The sequence below is a fragment of the Argiope bruennichi genome, chromosome 10, assembly GCF_947563725.1.
Source record: "Argiope bruennichi chromosome 10, qqArgBrue1.1, whole genome shotgun sequence".
In the NCBI taxonomy this organism is placed as follows: Eukaryota; Metazoa; Arthropoda; class Arachnida; order Araneae; family Araneidae; genus Argiope; species Argiope bruennichi.
This window is the reverse complement of record NC_079160.1, coordinates 126,318,744-126,338,949: the sequence shown is the minus strand read 5'-3', so window position 1 is coordinate 126,338,949 and position 20,206 is coordinate 126,318,744. Positions and strand designations below refer to the sequence as shown.

The 20,206-nt window shown below is 31.9% G+C and overlaps 1 protein-coding gene across 1 annotated transcript; it reads left to right on the top strand.

Moving 5' to 3' along the window:
- Positions 1-21: 21 nt before the first annotated feature.
- On the top strand, positions 22-19,582 carry LOC129988121 (C-factor-like). Its single transcript, XM_056096255.1, has 5 exons — positions 22-261; positions 3,588-3,645; positions 3,818-4,005; positions 15,996-16,163; positions 19,243-19,582. Exons 1-5 carry the CDS (start codon positions 130-132, stop codon positions 19,468-19,470), a joined length of 774 nt encoding a protein of 257 aa, XP_055952230.1. The 5' UTR covers positions 22-129; the 3' UTR covers positions 19,471-19,582.
- Positions 19,583-20,206: the final 624 nt, after the last annotated feature.

The following is a 20,206-nucleotide window of genomic DNA, read 5'->3' as shown; positions in this document are numbered from 1 at the left end:
TATTTACCTATCTCTGCGCATGGCGGTGATAGCGAACTCGATCGAGTTCACTAAATCCTCAGCGTACTTCGAAGAATCGAAGCATCTTATACAGTGCTTGGCTGAAAATCTTGAGGGTAATTTTTAGGTATGAAAATCGAAAGCGTCTTAGTAACAGGTGCCAACAGGGGCATCGGTTTAGAATTCGTGAGACAATTGAGCCAATTGAGCGATCCGCCCTCTTTTATCTTTGCCACTTACAGGAATACCGATAGTTTGCAGGTAAGTTCAAAGGAAATTCTACGCTTATGTAGAAGAAAAAAAAATATATACAGAAGAAAAATTAGTAAATGTATGTACAACAGTTCGAAATTATCCTGATATAAAAATATTATTGTTTTATTCTATAAATGAATATCCTCTCTTGATGTTTTTAAGTTTGAAATCTACTTTAAGACACTCATTCCTTTCTCATCTAATTACTATGCGCTAACATGAATTTAGGTTCGATCCGTTTTCATTGTTATGTTCATTGAAAATGTTGAGCACGAATGTTATATATTTAAAAATTCTAATTAAAACAGCACTGTAATTGTGTTATAGAACACTAAATATTTTTTCAAAAAAAAAATTAACATTTTCTCTGTATACAATTAAAATGGCAAATACAGTATGTACTAACTTCTTTTTTAATAATAATCTGCAAATGAAACAAAAAACGATAGAATTTTAAAATGTCAGAGAGAGTTATAATTAAATCTCAAGAAAACATTTATTTTTATAAACAGTTATTAAACGTTCCGTCAAAAAATGTGTAGATCTCATCTATCTCTACAAAATTGACGCCATTCAATGAATAGTGCTATAAATTTGACAATTTTAGAACCTTTCTTTTAAAGCCATACTATCGTTTTATTTTTATTGCGATTGTGCATTCATCGTTATTTTAACTTTCTTCCGTTTCTTGATGAAACGACATTTAGATGGTACCAAAGCTTCCGCACTCGTGATAGCACCGGTACTCGTGAGCAGAACAGATTCTAATCAGTAACTTAGATTCAGTTGAAGGAGGTTTTTTTTTTTTTTTTTTTTTTCATTTATCTGTTTTAATTTTTTGCATTATGCTTCATACAAAGTATATTATATGTTTCAAATAGTTCTTAAATGAATTTAAAGGTTTTTTTTTTAATTCTGAAAATATTTTTTATTACATTAATGTAAAAGGTTTGAAGTTATCTGAAAGTTTCTTAACACGCTTTTATATTCCCAAAGCACACATTAATCCTAATAATTTTGAAGAGATAAAATTCGAAGAGCAAGAAAAAGCAGCCTCATTCTGCTGAAAGATAAGCAGTGTCACATAATCAGCACGAAAACCGAATGAGCATTCGGCTCTCGATTCTTTATCGAAAAAAAAAAAAAAAAAAAAAAAACTGAAACCATTTTTATATTTCCGTGGTTATCTCTCTGTGTTTTTTTTTTTTTTTTTTTTTTTTTTTTTTGTTCCTTTTTATAAAAGATATGCAGAGATGTTAATTTTTTTTTCCAATTTTAGAAATAAATCTTTTAGAAGTATTGAAGTAAGAAAAAAAAATCTGAAATTTTGGAATAAGTCTCAGATGATTACACGCCAGTGTGAATTGGTGTAGTTATGTATTGTTTGATAACGGATTTCTAAAACCCCCCGCTCTTTTGTTCATGCGTAAGGATGGGTTTAATTCGTCAAAACAGGGGTGAGAGGAAAGAAGAAAAGAGGGGGTGTTTACATTTAACAATAAAATAAACTGGGATTACTCGCAGACTGAGTTAAAACGACACGGTATTCACATACACGTGGAAAAAAAATTGAACAAAAAATATCTAATAGAGCCAAAATCAAGGTTAAAGAATGACGAAGAATTCCGGAAATGGGCTCATCCTTCCGCGTCTCTCCCCTTATTGGGATAGAATCGTTGAAAAGGGATCGTCTCAGAATACTGAAATGAGCAGTAATTTGAATATGAAGTTATTTACGTCATTTGGCGCACTCAACTAAAAATTTCGGAAACCTATCCGATTACGAAATATTTGACCATTAAAAGTTATTGCACTAGAAGCTGGTCTCCTAAATTCTACCATCTTTCGTTCTTATAACCTAACTAATCACTCTAAGGCTCAATTCTTTCTTAGTTGCAGATTTCAAAATTATTTGAACGCAGCTACTCGGTGGAAATAAATTTTTTTTAGGTTTTTACCTTTCTTATGCAAGGCAAGCAATACTCGACTTTCTCAAGAAAAGAACATGCTTCCACTTATGTTTTTAATATTTTATTATTGTATGACATGCCCAGGAAATCACTTAGAAAATATTCGGGTAAAAAAAAGGTCTTAACAACTTAATTTTGAAAAGAATTTGCCGTTGATTTTTTTGCATCTCTTATATATTTTGATTACAATGTGAGATGCCGATCAAAATCACATAAAAATAACAGTTTCTCTCCCTTTTCTCCAAGTATGCAAGGTTTGCAAACATTATAAAGAATCGCCAGTTTCAACATGTTGTTGTCTTTAAGTATATCTGTAAACGTTTCTGATAAACTATTCCAAAAAACGCTATCATTTTTATAACGACCAATGGCTAAGCTTAATTATGCAATTGAAGAGAAAATCCAAGTTACATTTTGAAATATATCGTGGGTTTTTTTTCCTATCAAAGTATTATAAAAAAAATTCCAATATCATATTTTTTCAAAATTAATTATTGCTTTATAAATAGTATATTGGAAGCGGATTGTAAATGGCTCAGCTATGCATATAAAACACAATGTCAAAAGCAGTTTTTGCTATCTATAAAGTGACAGTTAATTTTCGATTGCATAGCTGTATCCATTTCATAGTTGATTATGTACTACCATTTCTCAAAGACAGAAAGATCAAAATCAATCCTTTTGCGAATGATGTAAAATTAAAGAATTAATAAAAATGGTTAGAAAAAAAGTAATTAAGAAAAATAAATGGATTAAAACTTACGAAATTTATGTATCTAAGAGTGGCATGACTTTAAAGATAGTGCAGTTCTACGATCTTCTGCGAGCGGTCATTTGAAACACAATTAGACAGAGCTGTTTTGCTTTATCGGAAAGGTGCATCTCTTAGTATCATTTCAGATTCTGCGCAAGGGAGGCTTCACAAAATTTTATGGCTGCATAATGCATTCATAGAAATCCAATATATGCTTGTATTTTGAGATTTTCAGAATGACAGTATGCAATAGTTGTTCTTTGTGAATATTTTAATTAATAGAATAATACGTATTTGGTCATTTATAGTACTAAGTAATTATTATTTTCTCTGATGATATCCTTTTTGAAATGCATTTAAGAATTCACAAACTTACATTATAGCACGCAGTTCACTTGCTCGTAGCTTGATGACGTCCGTAGATATAAAAAGCTTTTTTTTTTCAATTTGTTGCCTAATAGTTAGGAATGTTTTATACATATAGTATTGATTCTTTATTTTTATGATGCCACAACTTGAAACAAAGTGTTAAAAGTAGATCAACACTTACATTTAAACTTCTGTTATTACGACACTTTTTAATATGGTGTTTTTTTTTTTTCCTTTAGGATCTGAAAGAAATCGAAGAATCCTCTAAAAAATCCAAACTTATTCTGATTAAAATGGGTAAAAATTTAAAAATTCATTTTTTTTTTCAACTAACAGCAAAGTTTTCTTTTTAATGGAACTGTAAAATAAAGAGTGTTTTCTTTCATTTTTGAGTCCGAATTTTAAAAGATTTTCATCTCAATTTACGAAATGAGGCAAATTCATCCATAAAAGTGTCTTTTTTGCTTAGATGTTACCCGTCCAGAAGAAATAGAAGTGGCTAAAAAACTGATCGAGGATACTGTAGGGGAACGAGGTCTTAATTTACTGATCAACAATGCTGGAGTAGCTCAAGTGCAAATGTTCCCCAATGTCACGCCAGAGAACCTGGAGTTTCATTTCAAAGTCAACACAGAAGGCCCTCTCCTGGTCCTGCAGGTAAGAATAAAAATTATGTTAGTTTTCAAAACCGCATGCAACATTTAGCATGTCATGAAATCACCTGTTAGAAATGGAGGAAATATAATAATAGGAACGTAGGAAGAATATAGTGATATATTCTATCAGCTTTCTACAGTCAAGGGCAGCTCGTAGGGAGAGCGGATGCACTGTAGTAGATTGACGTCCTGCACACTTCCATCCATTTTTAGATTCCGTGAAATCCAATCACTCATTTTAAATATAGAATATTAATATATTATATTCAAAAAATAATTTTGATCAATAGTATTTAACTTTATTAATAAATATTGCATGTTAATATTTATATATAATAGGCTGCAATGTCTTGACCAGGACCGATCAAGTAAGAGAATAGCGTAATAAAACAATTCTTTTATTTACTACCTTATATACAATGCACACACAAAAAAAAATTTGTTCTCATCTAGGTTAATATTTTTTACAAAATTCACACAACGGTCGAAAGTTTAATCCTGAAATGGTTCCTAGATCAAATCGGAGAAAGACACCAAAAGGGCACTAACAGGGTGTTAGCTCAAGCGGCTACTCCAGGAGCCGCTAAAATTTTTATCGTGTGTATACAAAATCCGCTGATATTTATCGTGTTAACGGTTACTCCAGAAATCCACCGATCTTTATCATGAGTATTCTAATACAGAAACCCGAACCACACGGAGCTTCTCACAAAATCAGGAACAAATTTGGACACCGACGTCTCTCCGACTTCTCCTTCGACGCCTCTCACTGCTCTCCTCTCTTCTTTTTCTTCTCTCCTCTGGCTTCTCCTACACAAACAAAAATACCGCATTTTATTTTCGTCAGATCTCCTCATTTGATTTTTTCATTGGTGAACATGAGTTCCCTTTCACCCATTGGCTAATCAGCAATGTTTCCTTAATGGTCTCCAGTTGGTCGTGGGAATGTCTTCTCAGGATCCATCTTTGTTGCGAACCTTTCCCAAACACATATTAATTATAATCAATCCACAGCTAACACCAGCCGAATTTCACCGGAGTTCGACACTTCATGACACTCACTTGCTGGTGATTGATCATTTCTACAACATCTGTGGCCATTCACCTGGATACTGACAATGACTCTGTTAGTAAAAAGGATCTTTATCTGACGGTTCGTAGGCACTTAATTATGTGTGGGAAAACGGGTAACGTTACATCTGACCGGAAGGCCAATTACCATGTGAGGAAAAAGGGGAAACGTTACAGGGGCCAGTGATTTGGCTTATACAAAAAACTATCTATCTAAACTTATTAAAGCTTTTTGAAGTTTACGCATCAATTTTTTTTCAATATTATTTATTTACTGATAATTTAGCATTTAAGAGCAATGGGGTCAATTCATGTGACATGAAAGTCACATGTCATGTACTTCTTGCGCATGGCATTTAAGTTCATTCGCACCGCTTTCGTCGATCATTCTGCCATTAACGTTCTCCGCCAAGTATGAAGCGGATTTTTTGTTTAATTTGAAGTTATTTTTTTTCAGTCATTTTCTTTCCTCTTATTATGTGTTAACAGAGGAAATACTGGTGTGCTGATGGATGCCTGCTTTAATACGAAACACAAGAGTGACTGTCATGATAAAATGTTTTCTTATTTTCCTTTTAACAATCCTCACTTGGGTTGATAGCTTTGGTATAGATTTTTTCAAGCCTTCGAAGTCGGTGATATGCTCCGATCATTTTGAAGAATTCATTCAGTGTGTGTCCATTTATTAAATATAGCTGTTCCAGTAATTTGTTAGAAAAACTCTTCGAAGAAAAAGAAATCGGTAAGCGCTTTGCCGTCAAAAACAATCAAACAAAATCGTGAGTGCATTTCTAATTTACTTTATTCACATTTGATGAAATTTCTGATAATTTTGAATATGCTTAGAAGGTTTTAAAATGTTTACATGAATATTACATTGCATTTTTTTACAAAATCTTATCTAAATTTAATTAATGTAAGTTAACAAACTCCTGTTGCAAAAATAACAACTGCTATAATGTTAAACTTAAGTGGAAGTGAATATTACTAGTTTCCTAATTACATTTGCAGATTTGGGATGGATTCAAAGTGAATTTATATCAAACAACTTTTCTATTGTTAAAAATGAAATGTCAATAGTTTATTGTATTTAAACTGAAATTGACTGTTATCATAATATCCTGTTATAACACTGTGCACTTCAGTGATTTCTGTTTTAATAAATAAACGTCTTTTCATTGAAAATCAATTTCCATACCAGCATTTATTATATAATTTTTATTCCCAATTTCATTGCTACATGCATGTTTCACTTTTTTTTTTCTATTTTTTTAACATATCAATTTTGAATTATAAAATTCTGCGAAAGCATAAAAGTGTTTCTTTCGACTCTTAAAATTTCCTTGACTGCTGATGGTATGTTTTTGCCTTTTCGTTTTTTCTTTAGTGTTATTTTATGGTATGGTTTTTTTTTGTTGTTGTTATTGTATTTTTACTTAATAGTGGTTATTTTCTTCTAATTTGTTGTTTTGTATTTTCCTTTCTGTTAAAATGGTATATTTCTTGGGCCTAATTTCAAGGGATTTTCGTGTCACGAGGAATCATTATTAGACTATTGTCTGCATTTCCTTCACAGAAAAAATCCCTTTCTTTGAATCCCTGCCTGAGGGGGACCTTTGAAAAAGTCTTCACGCCGGATTCTTTTTTATATTTTTTTATTTGGTTTAATTTTTATTTGGTTTTTTTATTTTCCTTTTAATTTGATTTTAATACTTTTGTATCAATTCATCTGTGTTTTAGAAGTTGTGCTCTCTAAATACTATGAAGTTTTTTTCCTGTTCCTTTTTTGGTTTTAGTTTGAATAGGAAATAACTTTTAGTTGTGATTTCGAAACTGTTTTGTTTCGTTTTCATTTTAGTTTCGTTTTCAAACTATTGCTTACTTTAGATTGGTTACTTATATATATCATGACCTTATTCTTGTTTATTAAATTTACTGTATTGTATGTTTTTGTTTTATTTTATGATATTCATTCAATGTTATTTTTATCAATGTAACTTTAGCATTTAAAATAATTTCATAAATGTTCTGCTTTAAAATTATATTTTTATTAGTGATAAAAAAAACTGTTCTTTAGTATCTAGGATGTTTCTGTTGAAAAAATTGATTTCATCATTTACATTGACATTCTTCTCATACTTTGTTTATATTATTTCTAAGTGTCTAGAAAAATAAATGTTGATAAATAGTAAATAGTTTTTTTTTTTAGTTTTTTGAATTAGTGAGTACATTGAAACATACATTTGATCATATTTTTTCAAATATTTATCACATATATTTTATCTCTCTCTCCCTCTCTATATATATTTGTAATGTGTAAGTAAAAATCATGAAAGCGTGATTTTGTCTGTTTCCCTTTAATGATTTATACAAATTAAAATGAAATAACTGATTCATAAGTTGCATAGATTTAAAAAAAGGTATCCATACCTTTTATATTTCATAATTTGAAATCGTAAACATAATTTATTCAATATATACTAATTTGAATTTCATGTTCTTTTCTCTGAGCAAACTGAAAACATCCAAGTCTCAATATTTATAAAAGTAATTACATAAGAAATAAAATACAATAATTTTATTAATAAGCTTTAAAATATTAACTTATCTAAAAGTAATAACTATTTTAAAAAGAACTAACTGGGGGAACTATATTCATAAGATTCAACATTCAATACTATTTAAATAATATGTAAAAAAGAACATATGTAATTTTTCAAAAACACTGCCATAGTCATTTGTCAAAATGTATCCTTCGGATAAAAAAAAAAAAGGGGAGGATATGGGAAAGGAAACAATAAAGCGGCACCAAACGAATTAAAAAGCGATGTTAATTAATTAGACAAAAATAATAACTCCATTGAAAATACTAATTAAAATTTTAATATAAGAAATAAAATTATATAACTAAGAAAATTTGGAAAAAATAATTCAAAATAATATCTTAAAAAAAAAAAAAAGTTTTTAATAATTGATCGGCTAGCGTAATATTTACTAAACAATGTTTTCGTCAACGTTATCGGCAGACATCACGACATGCGCAGAACGGTGGAAAATTGAACAGAAGTGGTTTGTTCGGTACCTGACACGTGACCGTGAATTGACCCCATTAACCCGTAATCAGGAGGACTTGGAAGTTTTCTTCGATAAATAATTGGGATATTTAACGAAGATGCTTTATTTATTCAACTATGTTTTGGGAAAGCAATCGGCTGTCATTGGCCGAATCTGAAGCTACATGATTTGGAAAAGTTCTCGCTAAATAATTAGCAAGTTCTTCTATAAAAGTAATGTTTACTAATAATAAATGAAAATAGATGTCTGCCTGCGTCAGCGCTCGACTTGCCAGACTCTGACATAGAGCTGAAAAATTTAGCACAAATATGTTTGGTGGAAATTGATAAGAATTTTAATTTTAAAAATGCAACTGAATTTTAACTTATTTGCTACCATAGTTTCCGAAATATTCCAGCACAAAAAGTGTTTATATATAATTTTAATACTTAAAAAATTGAATTTTCAATTATGTCAAATAATTTGTCATAAAGAAGTTTTACCAAATTTTAATTTTTTCTAATCATTTTAATTATATTTAATAAATTTTTATACATATTTTACGACAACGGATTCCCAGTGGTGCCTTGCAAGCTCAGAAATGAGCAGAAGTGCAAAAATATTTGTCAAGTGATTGTGGTTTAAAATAAAGAGCTATTTTACTTGCAGGTATTCTAAAATTCTTAACTTCAAAAACAAATATGCAGTTTGCTGCATTTCTTATTAAATAATCAGAGAATGACATGAACCCCTTTGGGTTTTGTCGATGCAAAATTATATGCATGTTGAAGTGATAATTTAGGGTTCCTCCCCTCCCTTAGGTTAAGTTTCCTCCCCCTCAAACACTTCCATCTTCGTCCAATCAACTCGACAATTCACATCTAAAAAGAAATATCAAATAAAATGTAAATAATATGCAACTTTCATCGTTTCTATAAATAATGTTTAATAATAATGGATACCTTCTTATAAAATCTTCATCCAAATAATATTTTAAAATATTGTGAACTCATATTTTTTTAACAGTATTAAAAGATAATAAATTTTCTATTAGCCAGATGTATTTCTGTCTAAAAAGCAAGAATCGAAAGGAAGAATGAGGGCAAGCTTGGATGAGAATAAAAAAAGGTTCTGTTTGCCGCGAACCCATTTTATTACATTATTTTACTTTTAATTTTTTAAAAAAAATTTACGTTCTGAGTCTTTGTTGTGAGAGAGCATTTTGATAATCTCCTTTTTACGTGTCCAATGGAGATATTTTTGGAAATCTAGCTTGCAGAGAATGAGCTAAACTCACAGGCTTACAAACTGATGCAGAATCAAATAACGTTTGACAGCCTTTCAATGACATCTGATATAGATTAAATCCAGAGTTTTAACTCAAGAGAAGACTTCATCCCAATGCAAACCAATACGAACAATTTCAAGACATCTAAAACAAGAAAATAATTCTCAACTGAAAAAGAAATGCAAAAAAATTCTGAAACTCTAAAACGAAATTCAACTACTTTCAACGACAGTAGAAGACAGAAAAGCATGGATAGAGAGAGAAAAAAAACAGATGAAATTGTTGACGAACAAATTATTAAAATTAACAAAGAAGAAAAGCTAATTTCGAACGCTATAAAAGAATTTAAATTTTTCGAGTCCTGTTTAATCTCTAATTGTAAACATCACAAGATGAAAGAAAAATTCCAAACAGTCGTTCCCAAGAAAACAGCCAAGAAACAAAACCTTGAAAAAAACTTTTAAATCAACCCAGAAAATAAATTGAACGAACTAACCGAAGACAACTCTAGCAACGTACCTAACTCTCGCATCTATTAATATGAAACCAAGCTCACACTATAACCTAATTCTCCCAGAAATACCGAGAAAATCTCTCGAAACGGAAAATAAATTTCTTTTTTTGGACTTATTAACATCAAATCCAAATCAAATGAAGAAAAAGAAAAAAAAATCATCGAGTCCTGGAGGCTAGAAAACAGCAATTTATCCTTAATGAAGCTCTGGAAGAAAGATACTTAAAAATTGTTAAAAGTACTGCCTGCTAGCTCGAAAATAGAAAAAAATTAAAAAGAATAGCTTTAAATTGAAAAATTTTCACAAATGCGAAACTTTAAAGGAAAAATCTTTCTACCCCTTTTCTTAATAAGAACCAAGAAAACCAAGCTTCAAGAATATCTAAAACTTCAAAAATTCAATATTTCAATATTACACCTCATACATCTCAAAATTAGAATTCAAATATACATGAAAAGAACAACAGCAACAACCTGTTAACAACTGCTCTGGATACCACCTTTCAACCAGAAACTGTTGAATGAAGCACAGATGCGTAAAATGCAATGAAGAACATTCCATAAAGAACATCTCCATTGGAAATAGTAAAACCAATACGCATTCATTGCAAGGGAATTTGCCACATGGCAACGAGTGAGTCCTTTCCAAGACTACGATGACTAAAACATATTAAAAAAAAAAAAAAAACTTGGCGCTCTGGTAACTGCTTCGAATATTCTAATAGAACCAAGATCCGAAGGACTGAAAACCAGTGAAGCATCCAACAAAATTTAAAAGAACTTAAAGGAATGTATTAAAGGATCCTTCGGCTCTCTGAGAGAAATTAAATGAGTGCTTTAAAAATTCTCCAGCCTCATACAATCATTAAACTGTCCAAACACGCTGAAACTAAAGAAGAATTAATTTTGATCAATGCACTCTTTCTCAAATTCAAACTTTCCCCTAAGCTAGTAGCGAAACGAAACAATTCTTTTATTTGCAGCCTTATATATGTACAAAAAAAACTTCTTTTGATCTAGGTTAATATAATTTACAAATATGAAATAACAGTTCAATCAAGAAATAGCTTCTCAATGAAATCGGAGAATAAGTCACCGAAAAAAAATGCTAACAGGCTGTTAGCTCTAAATGGTTACTTCAGGAGCTACTCCAGAAATCCACTGATCTTTATCGGGTGGATCCCAACACAGAAACCCGAATCCCAAGGAGCTTCTCAACAAATCAGGAACAACTTCTCCGGACACCGACGTCTCTCCGAATTCTTATTCGAAACCTCTCATTACTCTCATCTCTGACTTCAAACAAAACCAAAAATACTGCATTATATTTCCGATAGATCTTCGCCTTTTTTTCTCATTGGTGAAGAGTTTTTTATTACCCAATAGCTGCTCAGAAATGCTTTCTCAGTGATCTCTAGTCGATCGTGGAAGTATCTGTCAAGGATATATCTTTGAAGCTGACCCCTTCCCGAACACATATTAATTATATGTGTTCGAGCTAACAATTCACAGCTAACACCGGCTGAAGTCCACCTGGGTTCGATATTTAATGACAACGGTTGCTAATGACTGATCATTTCTTGATGGCTTGACGAGTCTCTTCATAAGGGAAAAACGTTTAGCATCTGGATTTCTTGACGTCCCCTCACCTGGATATAACAAATGACCAGACACTATAACTTTACTAGTGAAAAGGATTCCCATTTGGCAGTCCGTATGCACTTAACTGTGTGTGGGAAAACGGGTGACGCTACACTGGCCCGAATGCCAATTACCGTGTGAGGAAAAAGGGAAATGTTACACATGTATTCACCTTTCGCCCTACCACTTCTTCATCCATTTCGCAACATTCCAACCCCCCAACTAGAATGCTCATCTCCTTCATTATTCACCTCTCTTGCAAGTCAGTAGCATTGTAACCATTGATTCATTTCCCCCGCTCTTCTCTTTGCTTTTCCATGACTCAAATAGGATAAGCCATTCGCCTTGAGACTCACTGAACTTAGATTATTTTATCGAGTTTCAGCACGGCTTCTCTTTCACTCTGCCTGAATGGAATCTTAACGGGAAAAACCATGCAGAAATGCGAATAGAAATTCAGACTTGGTCAAACGACAGCATGAGGTGAGATATGAAGAGATTAGAGCTGGGAATGCTGGATGATCATCCCTCTTTAGTCGCAGGTGGAAAAAAAAATACTGAATTTTAAGATAGAAGAAAAGTAATGCTTTAACTTCGGCTTCCAATGAGAAGATTTGACCTTGAGAATCCACGGTAGAAGAACATAATTTCACTTCGGAATAACCTCATTTCATCAGAGTGTTTCGTCACACAGAAGGAATTTGCGACTTCGCCGAGCAGACTTGTGGCTTTTCAGTTTAGCCGCACACCGAATCGGATCTGCTGTGATTGCAATTCTAGAGTTCTAAGTTATAAAACCAAAAGGACTGTTTTAGGTTTTCTGTCCTGTTTGGTTGCCTTCATAGGCTGGTAGCTGATCAACCCTGACCTGCGTTTATCTTGCTTGTGGATTCTTTTTCGGTCTTATTTTTACATTTTATTGTTTTATATTATTATTTTAGTTTGATCATCGAATTCTCGGAAATGTAAGCAAATTAGATTTTCAAAAAGGAAAGAGAGCGAAGAAAATGCAACTTTAAAAAATAATTTCGGGTGGTGCTGCAACCCTCAATGGGCTTATTACCATTTGCTTAGAGCTTTTCTTCCCCCAATTATATCAGAAATAGCTACCAACATTTCCCTGTATTTTTTGAAAGTCAATCATCAGCATTCCAATTATTTTTTCAAGGACTTATCAATTATTCTCTTCTAAATTTTAAAAATATTTAAAACCAAGTACATAATTGTAAATACTCCTTAAATGCTCTTTTCAAATAGTTTATGGAATTCTATCAACTTTTGTTTCCAAAAACAAGCAAATCCATAATTATGAGTAATAATGTATCTATACCCTGTTTTAAATAGGAAACGATATATATAAAAGAATTCATTTTGAAATTAAGAAGAAAAATTTTGATGCACAAACAAGTTATTTCACTACGATTAGTTCTTTTTTTTTCTTTTTCTTTTTTTATAGTTCTAATTTTTATCACAAGGCAGGAAACTGCATAATTTTTTAACAGAATATTTTTGAAAAATGATTATTTCGTGAAAATTTTTTTAAAGAATTAATTATTTTATTTAAACTTTTTGCGACAAAAGGGAAACAAAGTGTCCATTCTATTCATGGTTCCAACAGCTGACTTTTAAATCATTAGAGATAGATGTGTACTTCCAATTGAAAAATGCTTTATATGACATAATCAATTGCTATTTGAATCAGTAACTATACTGTTGAAGAAATTATATTCACATTTTTGTAGAATAATACAGTTTTATTTACCATGTTTTATAAAATACTTTTGACACTCTAACAGTTTGAGCAACAAAACGTCTCATTTGTTAGCGTCTAAAATTAACCGAGATAAGATGCTTTAAATATTACAATTTTGTTCCATTTAGACCATTTTATGGACCATCGCGAGTAAGATCCATCAATAATTTTGCAGCGTTCCCTAGGAGTTGCCATTAATTGATTAAAACAAAGAAAGGTGGTTAGTTTATGCAGAATTCTAAAAGTGCCAGGTCAATGCCAATGAGAACGGTTTCATCAATAGCTATGGCTAATATCTTTCTGCATTACTAAGAAAGTAATAGAACATTGTAGTTTATGGCACTTGTCATAGAAAAGCCCTCTGACAAAGTTAACGATTTCAAGCCGAGTTTTAGCGTCTCTTGTGTCAGTAGCGCCATCTAGGACCAAAAGAACGCCTTAGCTATTCTTGCATCACAGTCCTTTTCACTGGGCGGACTTCATTCATACATTTCATCCACAGGTCGTAATTTAGACCTGCATCAGAGAGCTATAACCTCTGATCCAGTATCCCCAGTGGTATTGTCTCGACTCGGAGGACTTTGTGGCTACTACAGATGTATACGTACACCAGCCACCATGTACACGGAGAGTCTTCGCCTGATGGGGTTCGAACTCACAACGCAAGGGATGTGAATCCAATGCCCTACCATCCAATCTATCTTGCCTGTATTCAAACGTGACTTCATTTATATACCTAAAACTGTTTATTAATTCATGTTTTTTAATTTGCATCGAAATGTAACTTCGCTTTTTTATTCTTCATGTAAACTATACTTGAACAATACAAGCATCGATTTATATATAAAAAAAGAAACAGAAATATCACGCATCTGACCTGGAGGCTTCGACTAGGTTCACTTCCAGGTAGGAATTTGAAATGAGATTTTTTTTCTATGAAAAGTCAATCTTAAGTCTAACAATGTCTCTCTTGAGACCCAAAAATCCCATGGAAATAAAAGTCACAGAAAATTAGTAAACATAAAAAAAATCAATATAGACAAATAATTTTAAGGATCTAAAATCTTTTACAAGATTAATTATTTTGGATTTAATTAAATTTTATGTTAAATAATTTTTGATGCCATTAAAATTAAAATGGTTCGTATTTTTGTCCCAGATATATGTTGCATTTTTTTTTTATTTCTGTAATATGGGCATGTTTGTATTCCCTTGCAGGTTTTAATACTTATCTTGCTTTTATGGATGTTTCTCTAACCTTTTCATGGAATTGAAAGGTGAATGTCAACTTTTATATGAATATATTGATTTTTTTTGTTTGTTTGTTTACTAATTTTTTGAGACCTACAGCTTTACAAAGTTTTCGGTCATGAGGAAAATAGTTGTAAGTTGAACATCTCACTGAAAAAAAATCTCATTATATACCACCACCTGGGGATGACCCATGACGAAGTCTTTATTCTTGCCGGATTCTTGATATTTCTGTTTATTTTTTCATACTTAAATCAATGTTTATAATGATATCTTTGATATTTTCAGAAACTGTAGTATTTTGCGCGCTACAAATACAATAGCTATCCAATTAAATTGATTATAAATTTGTTTTGGGTTCTTTGTCCAAATCAGTATTAATTATCATTCATTTTTGCTCTTTCTACGAATATTAAATAGAATTGTTTTTCTTTTAGGTTTCAAGAAAGAAAGAAAATCACACTATTAAATAATTGATGAAATAATAAAAAGAGTTTCAATTTCACTGCACCATTTAATTGTATATTTGAAAAATAAGGAAAAAATTATTTCTTTTTTATAAAAAAAACACTGCATGTCAATAAAATTGGCTTCAAAAAAAAACCATTTTTAAATGATGTAAAAATCAATTTTGTCCAATAATATTTTCGAGAGTTTTTTAAGAAAAACGACAAAATCTTAAAAAATTTTAACAAATTTTTAAAAATTAAAAATTTTTAATTAAAATTATTATTACATTCTTTAGGAAAATCGCTCCGAGTACACACTCCCTCAGTCTAAAGCACATTCTAAGTTTGGTGGTTCTCGGTCTGACCTACAGAGCGACAAACACACACACATTCTATCATTACTAGTAGAATAGAAAAGTGTATAAAAATTAAGAGTTTGTAATATTTTCTGCGGCACATCATTAAAAATCTCTTACAATTAATGTGCAGTGAATGCCAGTCATGAATCATGGATCAATAGGAATCTGTAAACTACAGCCTCCGTCGAGGCTAGGTGTGACGTAACTGGGGCGCTGTCCATCATCCGGGTATTGACACGCGCGATGCTTCTAAAAAGTTATCCCTCCTTTTTCTTCAGAACGCTCGAGCACTCGTCTCGGTGCAGCTTGTAGTCAAAATCAACTGTTTAATTTCTTTAATTTAAAGACAAATAAAATTATTTTTCTAACATGTCGCAATAGTGGGAGTCAACTACAACTATACGCAATCCTAATTATGATATAATTAATATCATAATTAGGGATTAAAATAAATATATATAACAATTTAGAAATTAAGCATGGAACCACGATTAGTGTGGAAACCTTGTACACTCGTGACCTTAGATTAATATTCCCCAAATTGTCAATATACTTCAATTGAATTACTTGTTTACCAAAATTATTTTCTTACTCAACACTCTGCGTTTCAGGCAATGCTACCCAGCTTAGAGAAAGCAGCCCAACTGAAGGGAGAAGGAGGCGCCATGAGCGCGTCCAGAGCAGCTGTGCTCAACATGACTTCGATGGCCGGAAGCATCACCAATGCTGGAGTCGTGTTCACAGAAGACCTGGCCGTTCCATCCTACAAAATCAGCAAGGTCTGAATAGCAAATGGGTGATTTAAACTTGTGTTGGCTCTCATATGATTTATTCTCACGCCACATGACTTGCCTGAGTTATTGTCCAAATGAAAGCTATCTCAAAAACGTGGGGGAATTTATGACATTGTTATGAATTCGGGTTCTTTCAATTTGTTAGTCGATGAAAAAACAGTCTTTTAAAAGTCTAAAATATTTATTCCAGAAAATTCCAGTCAATTCAAGACTTTACACGAACCAAATATTACAATCACAGCATAATTCAGTAGTAACTAATAGCAGAATAACAGACTTCAGAAAGTCTCAGACGATTAGATCACAAGCGAAAGTTCTCTCAGTGAACTCATCTCTCCTCTTACCCTATGACACGACCTATTTATATCCTGCCTTGGCGAAATATGACATAAGCATTATTCCACTGATTTCCAGAAAAATCCTGTAACTCCCGAAATGTTAATGCTAGAGGTTCAATTCTCGAACTTTCGAGATCTTATGGAATGTCGCCAAGATCACCAAAATGCTCGCCAAGTGGCAACCAGCAAACGGAAAAACCGATCCTTCGCTAGTGGGCACTAACGTATAAAATCTGATTCGTCTGAAACATTCACGCAAAAATATAACTAAAAAAACAAAATATTTACAAACGTGTAACAATATTCATTGATAGTTTTCAATTAACTTTTTATACTGTAACTGGTACGTAAAAGTAATATTTTTCATGCCCGAGTTTATTTCATGGAAATAATGAATCGCATTTTGTGATATTATATAATTGGCGTTGTTCAATCTATTTTTTTCATAAGCAAGAGCCTAACAAAATTTTTCATTTCGCTCATTCAAAAAATGCTCTCTACGTAAAAGGGAATATTCCCAAATAATCCTGCTAAATCTGAAAATCAATTATTGGAGCTCCGAAAGTACAAAGGCGAAGGAAAATATGCCATGTGGGCAGTCGTACCAATAGCAAGGTCCATTTTGTCCATGTTGTAATAAATTTCTTATCAAGGGTTAATCGATTCTCCTACAAAGCGGCATTCTTATAACTCCCATTCACACGAAAATTTCCAAAATGACCCAAGGATATTTCAATGACACATTCTTCTTTCGATAGACAGAACATAACTTAGACAGAATTCAAGTGATAAAGAATTTTCTTCATGCGATTTTTAATGTGCAGCGCGTGCTAATTTCCATCAGCACATCTTCTATGCAACAGGAAATGAATTAGCTATGCTATAGGAAAATTGAAAACGCATCGTAGAGGTATTCAAAAGATTGCAGAGCAAGGAGGTAAATATGTTAATAACTATCACAAAATATTGATTATTGATACTTTTTTAAAATAATATAATACCGTATTTTTCAACAAGAAATTATCCGATAATATGTAATAAAATGATTCAAAATATTTTTTCTGGTCTTTTAAATAGAATTACGATTTTCTCATGTTTCAAAATTACTGTGAATGATCATGAATCATTTCTTAAAAAAAACTTCTAAGGATAAAGCCAAGGAGTGGTGAAAGATTATTAAAGCACACATTTCACACAATAAGAAATTAAACACCATTTCTTTTGTTACTATTGCTATGTTCACAATATTGTTTCCCAATGCAGTAAGTCTCCTGACAAAAAAAAAGTTTTACAAATAGCTGTAACGAATTGTGAATGAATGCTAAGTCAAAACAATCCTCGGACAAGACAAAAAAAATGGCCCTTCAGTAGCGGATGTGGCGAGTTTGATGACAAAATCGAAAATTCTAGAATATTACAAGAATCTTATCGACAGACGCATTAGAGCTCGAGTTAAGACGATCTTTCTTGGAATTTCTTTGCGCTGTCATGAAAATAAAAAAACGGGAAGCAGAGCTGTAGTCAGTCAGAATTGAGACAGTGGAGACAGCATACGATCAAGAGGCGCGAATAGTTTAATGAAGACTTTCTCCTGCAAGTTTTCCCTATATGCTGTGTGCTGTTACAGTTTTTTATTACTGATTTGCTGTTTTGTGCTACTGCTTACTGCAAGTGTCGTTCTTTTTATGGGCTTAGACTATGTTTTGTTCCCTGTATTTTCATGTAGATGAAGCGCAGTCATTTGTTATTGAGCCTCTTAGACTGTTTCGCCGCATGCTATTGAACCGGATCTTGTTTTCAGGAATTTTTCCTTAACACTATTTACCCCATATGCATTTTTAAATAATTCAAGATTCAGTGTAAGTGTTATCTAAGTTGAATTTGTGAATAAATATTACTTCGTAACAGTATAGAGATCAGTTCTGTGATATTTCTCCTGTAATTTTAAAACAGATAATATTTCCAGAATTTTTTTTTTCACATTTATTGCTGTTTACCAAACTTACAATGAAGACTTAGATCTCGGTTTTATTTTAATCCTTTAAAAATTATTTTAAAGTCATGTCTTATACAATTTTAAGTTTAAAAATACAAGTTTTGACGCATTTAAAAATACAAGTTTCATTGCAACGATTATGAATACAATTTTACTAAAAAAATTAAGAGGAAAAATAAAATAAGAAATTGTGAAAATCTTGGTAAATTTTACATATATAATTTTTAAGATAAGAACGAAAATGGCCTAGCCTTCTCTCTTCATTTTGAATTCTATAGTTATAGCTAAAAAATACATGAATTAAGTTTAATCAGACAAGGGTTCAGCAGTTTCTTTCACGGTTTTATTGCTGGAACACATAAATATACAATCTATTAACAAATAATTGATGTTAGTTTCAATTTCATAATGATCACGCACACTTTACATCTCGCATCGTTCGTACATAACAATTGTCGCAAGCCTGGCTGGGAATTTATCTGACATCGCGACTGCAGACATGCGCAGAAATGTTACATCGACAGTATTCCCAACAATTTTAATGAGGAAATTGATAAATCATTTATTTTTTAGTATATTACCATGGGAAGTCAATAATATATTTTCACCTACTTTTTTTTTATCAATCTATCTGTAAACATGCTCTTAAATAGAATAAGTTTGATTGCATTCATCCAGTGCAATCCTTCGCCTTACCAATCTTTTACTTCATTTCTTCTTGCCAATATAGGCGGCTCTCAACATGGCCATGAGAGTGGCAGCTGCTAAGGTGAAGGACAAAGGAGTTTTGATCGTCATGATGTGCCCCGGCTGGGTGAAGACGGACATGGGAGACAGGAGCAGAGCCATCTTGGAACCGGAGGAGAGCATAGCTGATATGTTAAAGACCCTGTCCACTCTGAACGAATCCCATCACGGCTCTTACATGGACAGACTGGGAAATCTCTATCCATTTTAGCGATCGGGGAATGAAGAACATTTCCAAAATGTGTGTGTTGTTCCGTCGAGTAAATTATATTTGGATGTGTATATTCCATAGAAATTTGCAATAAAAATGTGTGCGCTTTGAACTCTAAAATTATTTTGTGTTCCCGTAAAGTTTCTAAAAAGTATATTTCCTGTAAAAAAATAAATTTTTTAGGGGTGTTTTTTTTCTCAAGTTTTTCAGAGAGCCATGAAGGATATGTTTTCGATAAAGTAAAGTTCATTTTATCTTTGTAAGTATAGATAAAGGATGCTACGGTCAAATTTCCAAGCTTCCTTCAGTTCATCGAAGTTTTAGCTCGGAACAGTGGATCGTTTCGAATTAGCTCAGCGCTGCTCGGGATGAAATGACTTTTTTTATATATATAAATGTAAATTTAAATATTTCAATAATTGTGACAAAAATTTCATTCGGCAATTTTACGTTTCAGTATTTGTAGGTATTTGTGTCTAAAATATTTCTTTCAACATAAAAAAAAAAAAACCATTTATACCAAATGCTAAAGTTATCACACATGGAATTTAAAGTTTCCTTAAACTGTTTTTAATGAAATGGATTCTTTTATACAAATTATTATAATAAACAAGACCATTCTCAATGGGCAACTTTATTTTTAATTAAAATAAGAAGTACACCAAAGAATCGTAAGATTTCTTAGGCTTTCGTAAACTTAGACTCCCAAATGATTTCTAAAAACTGCAGAACGCAC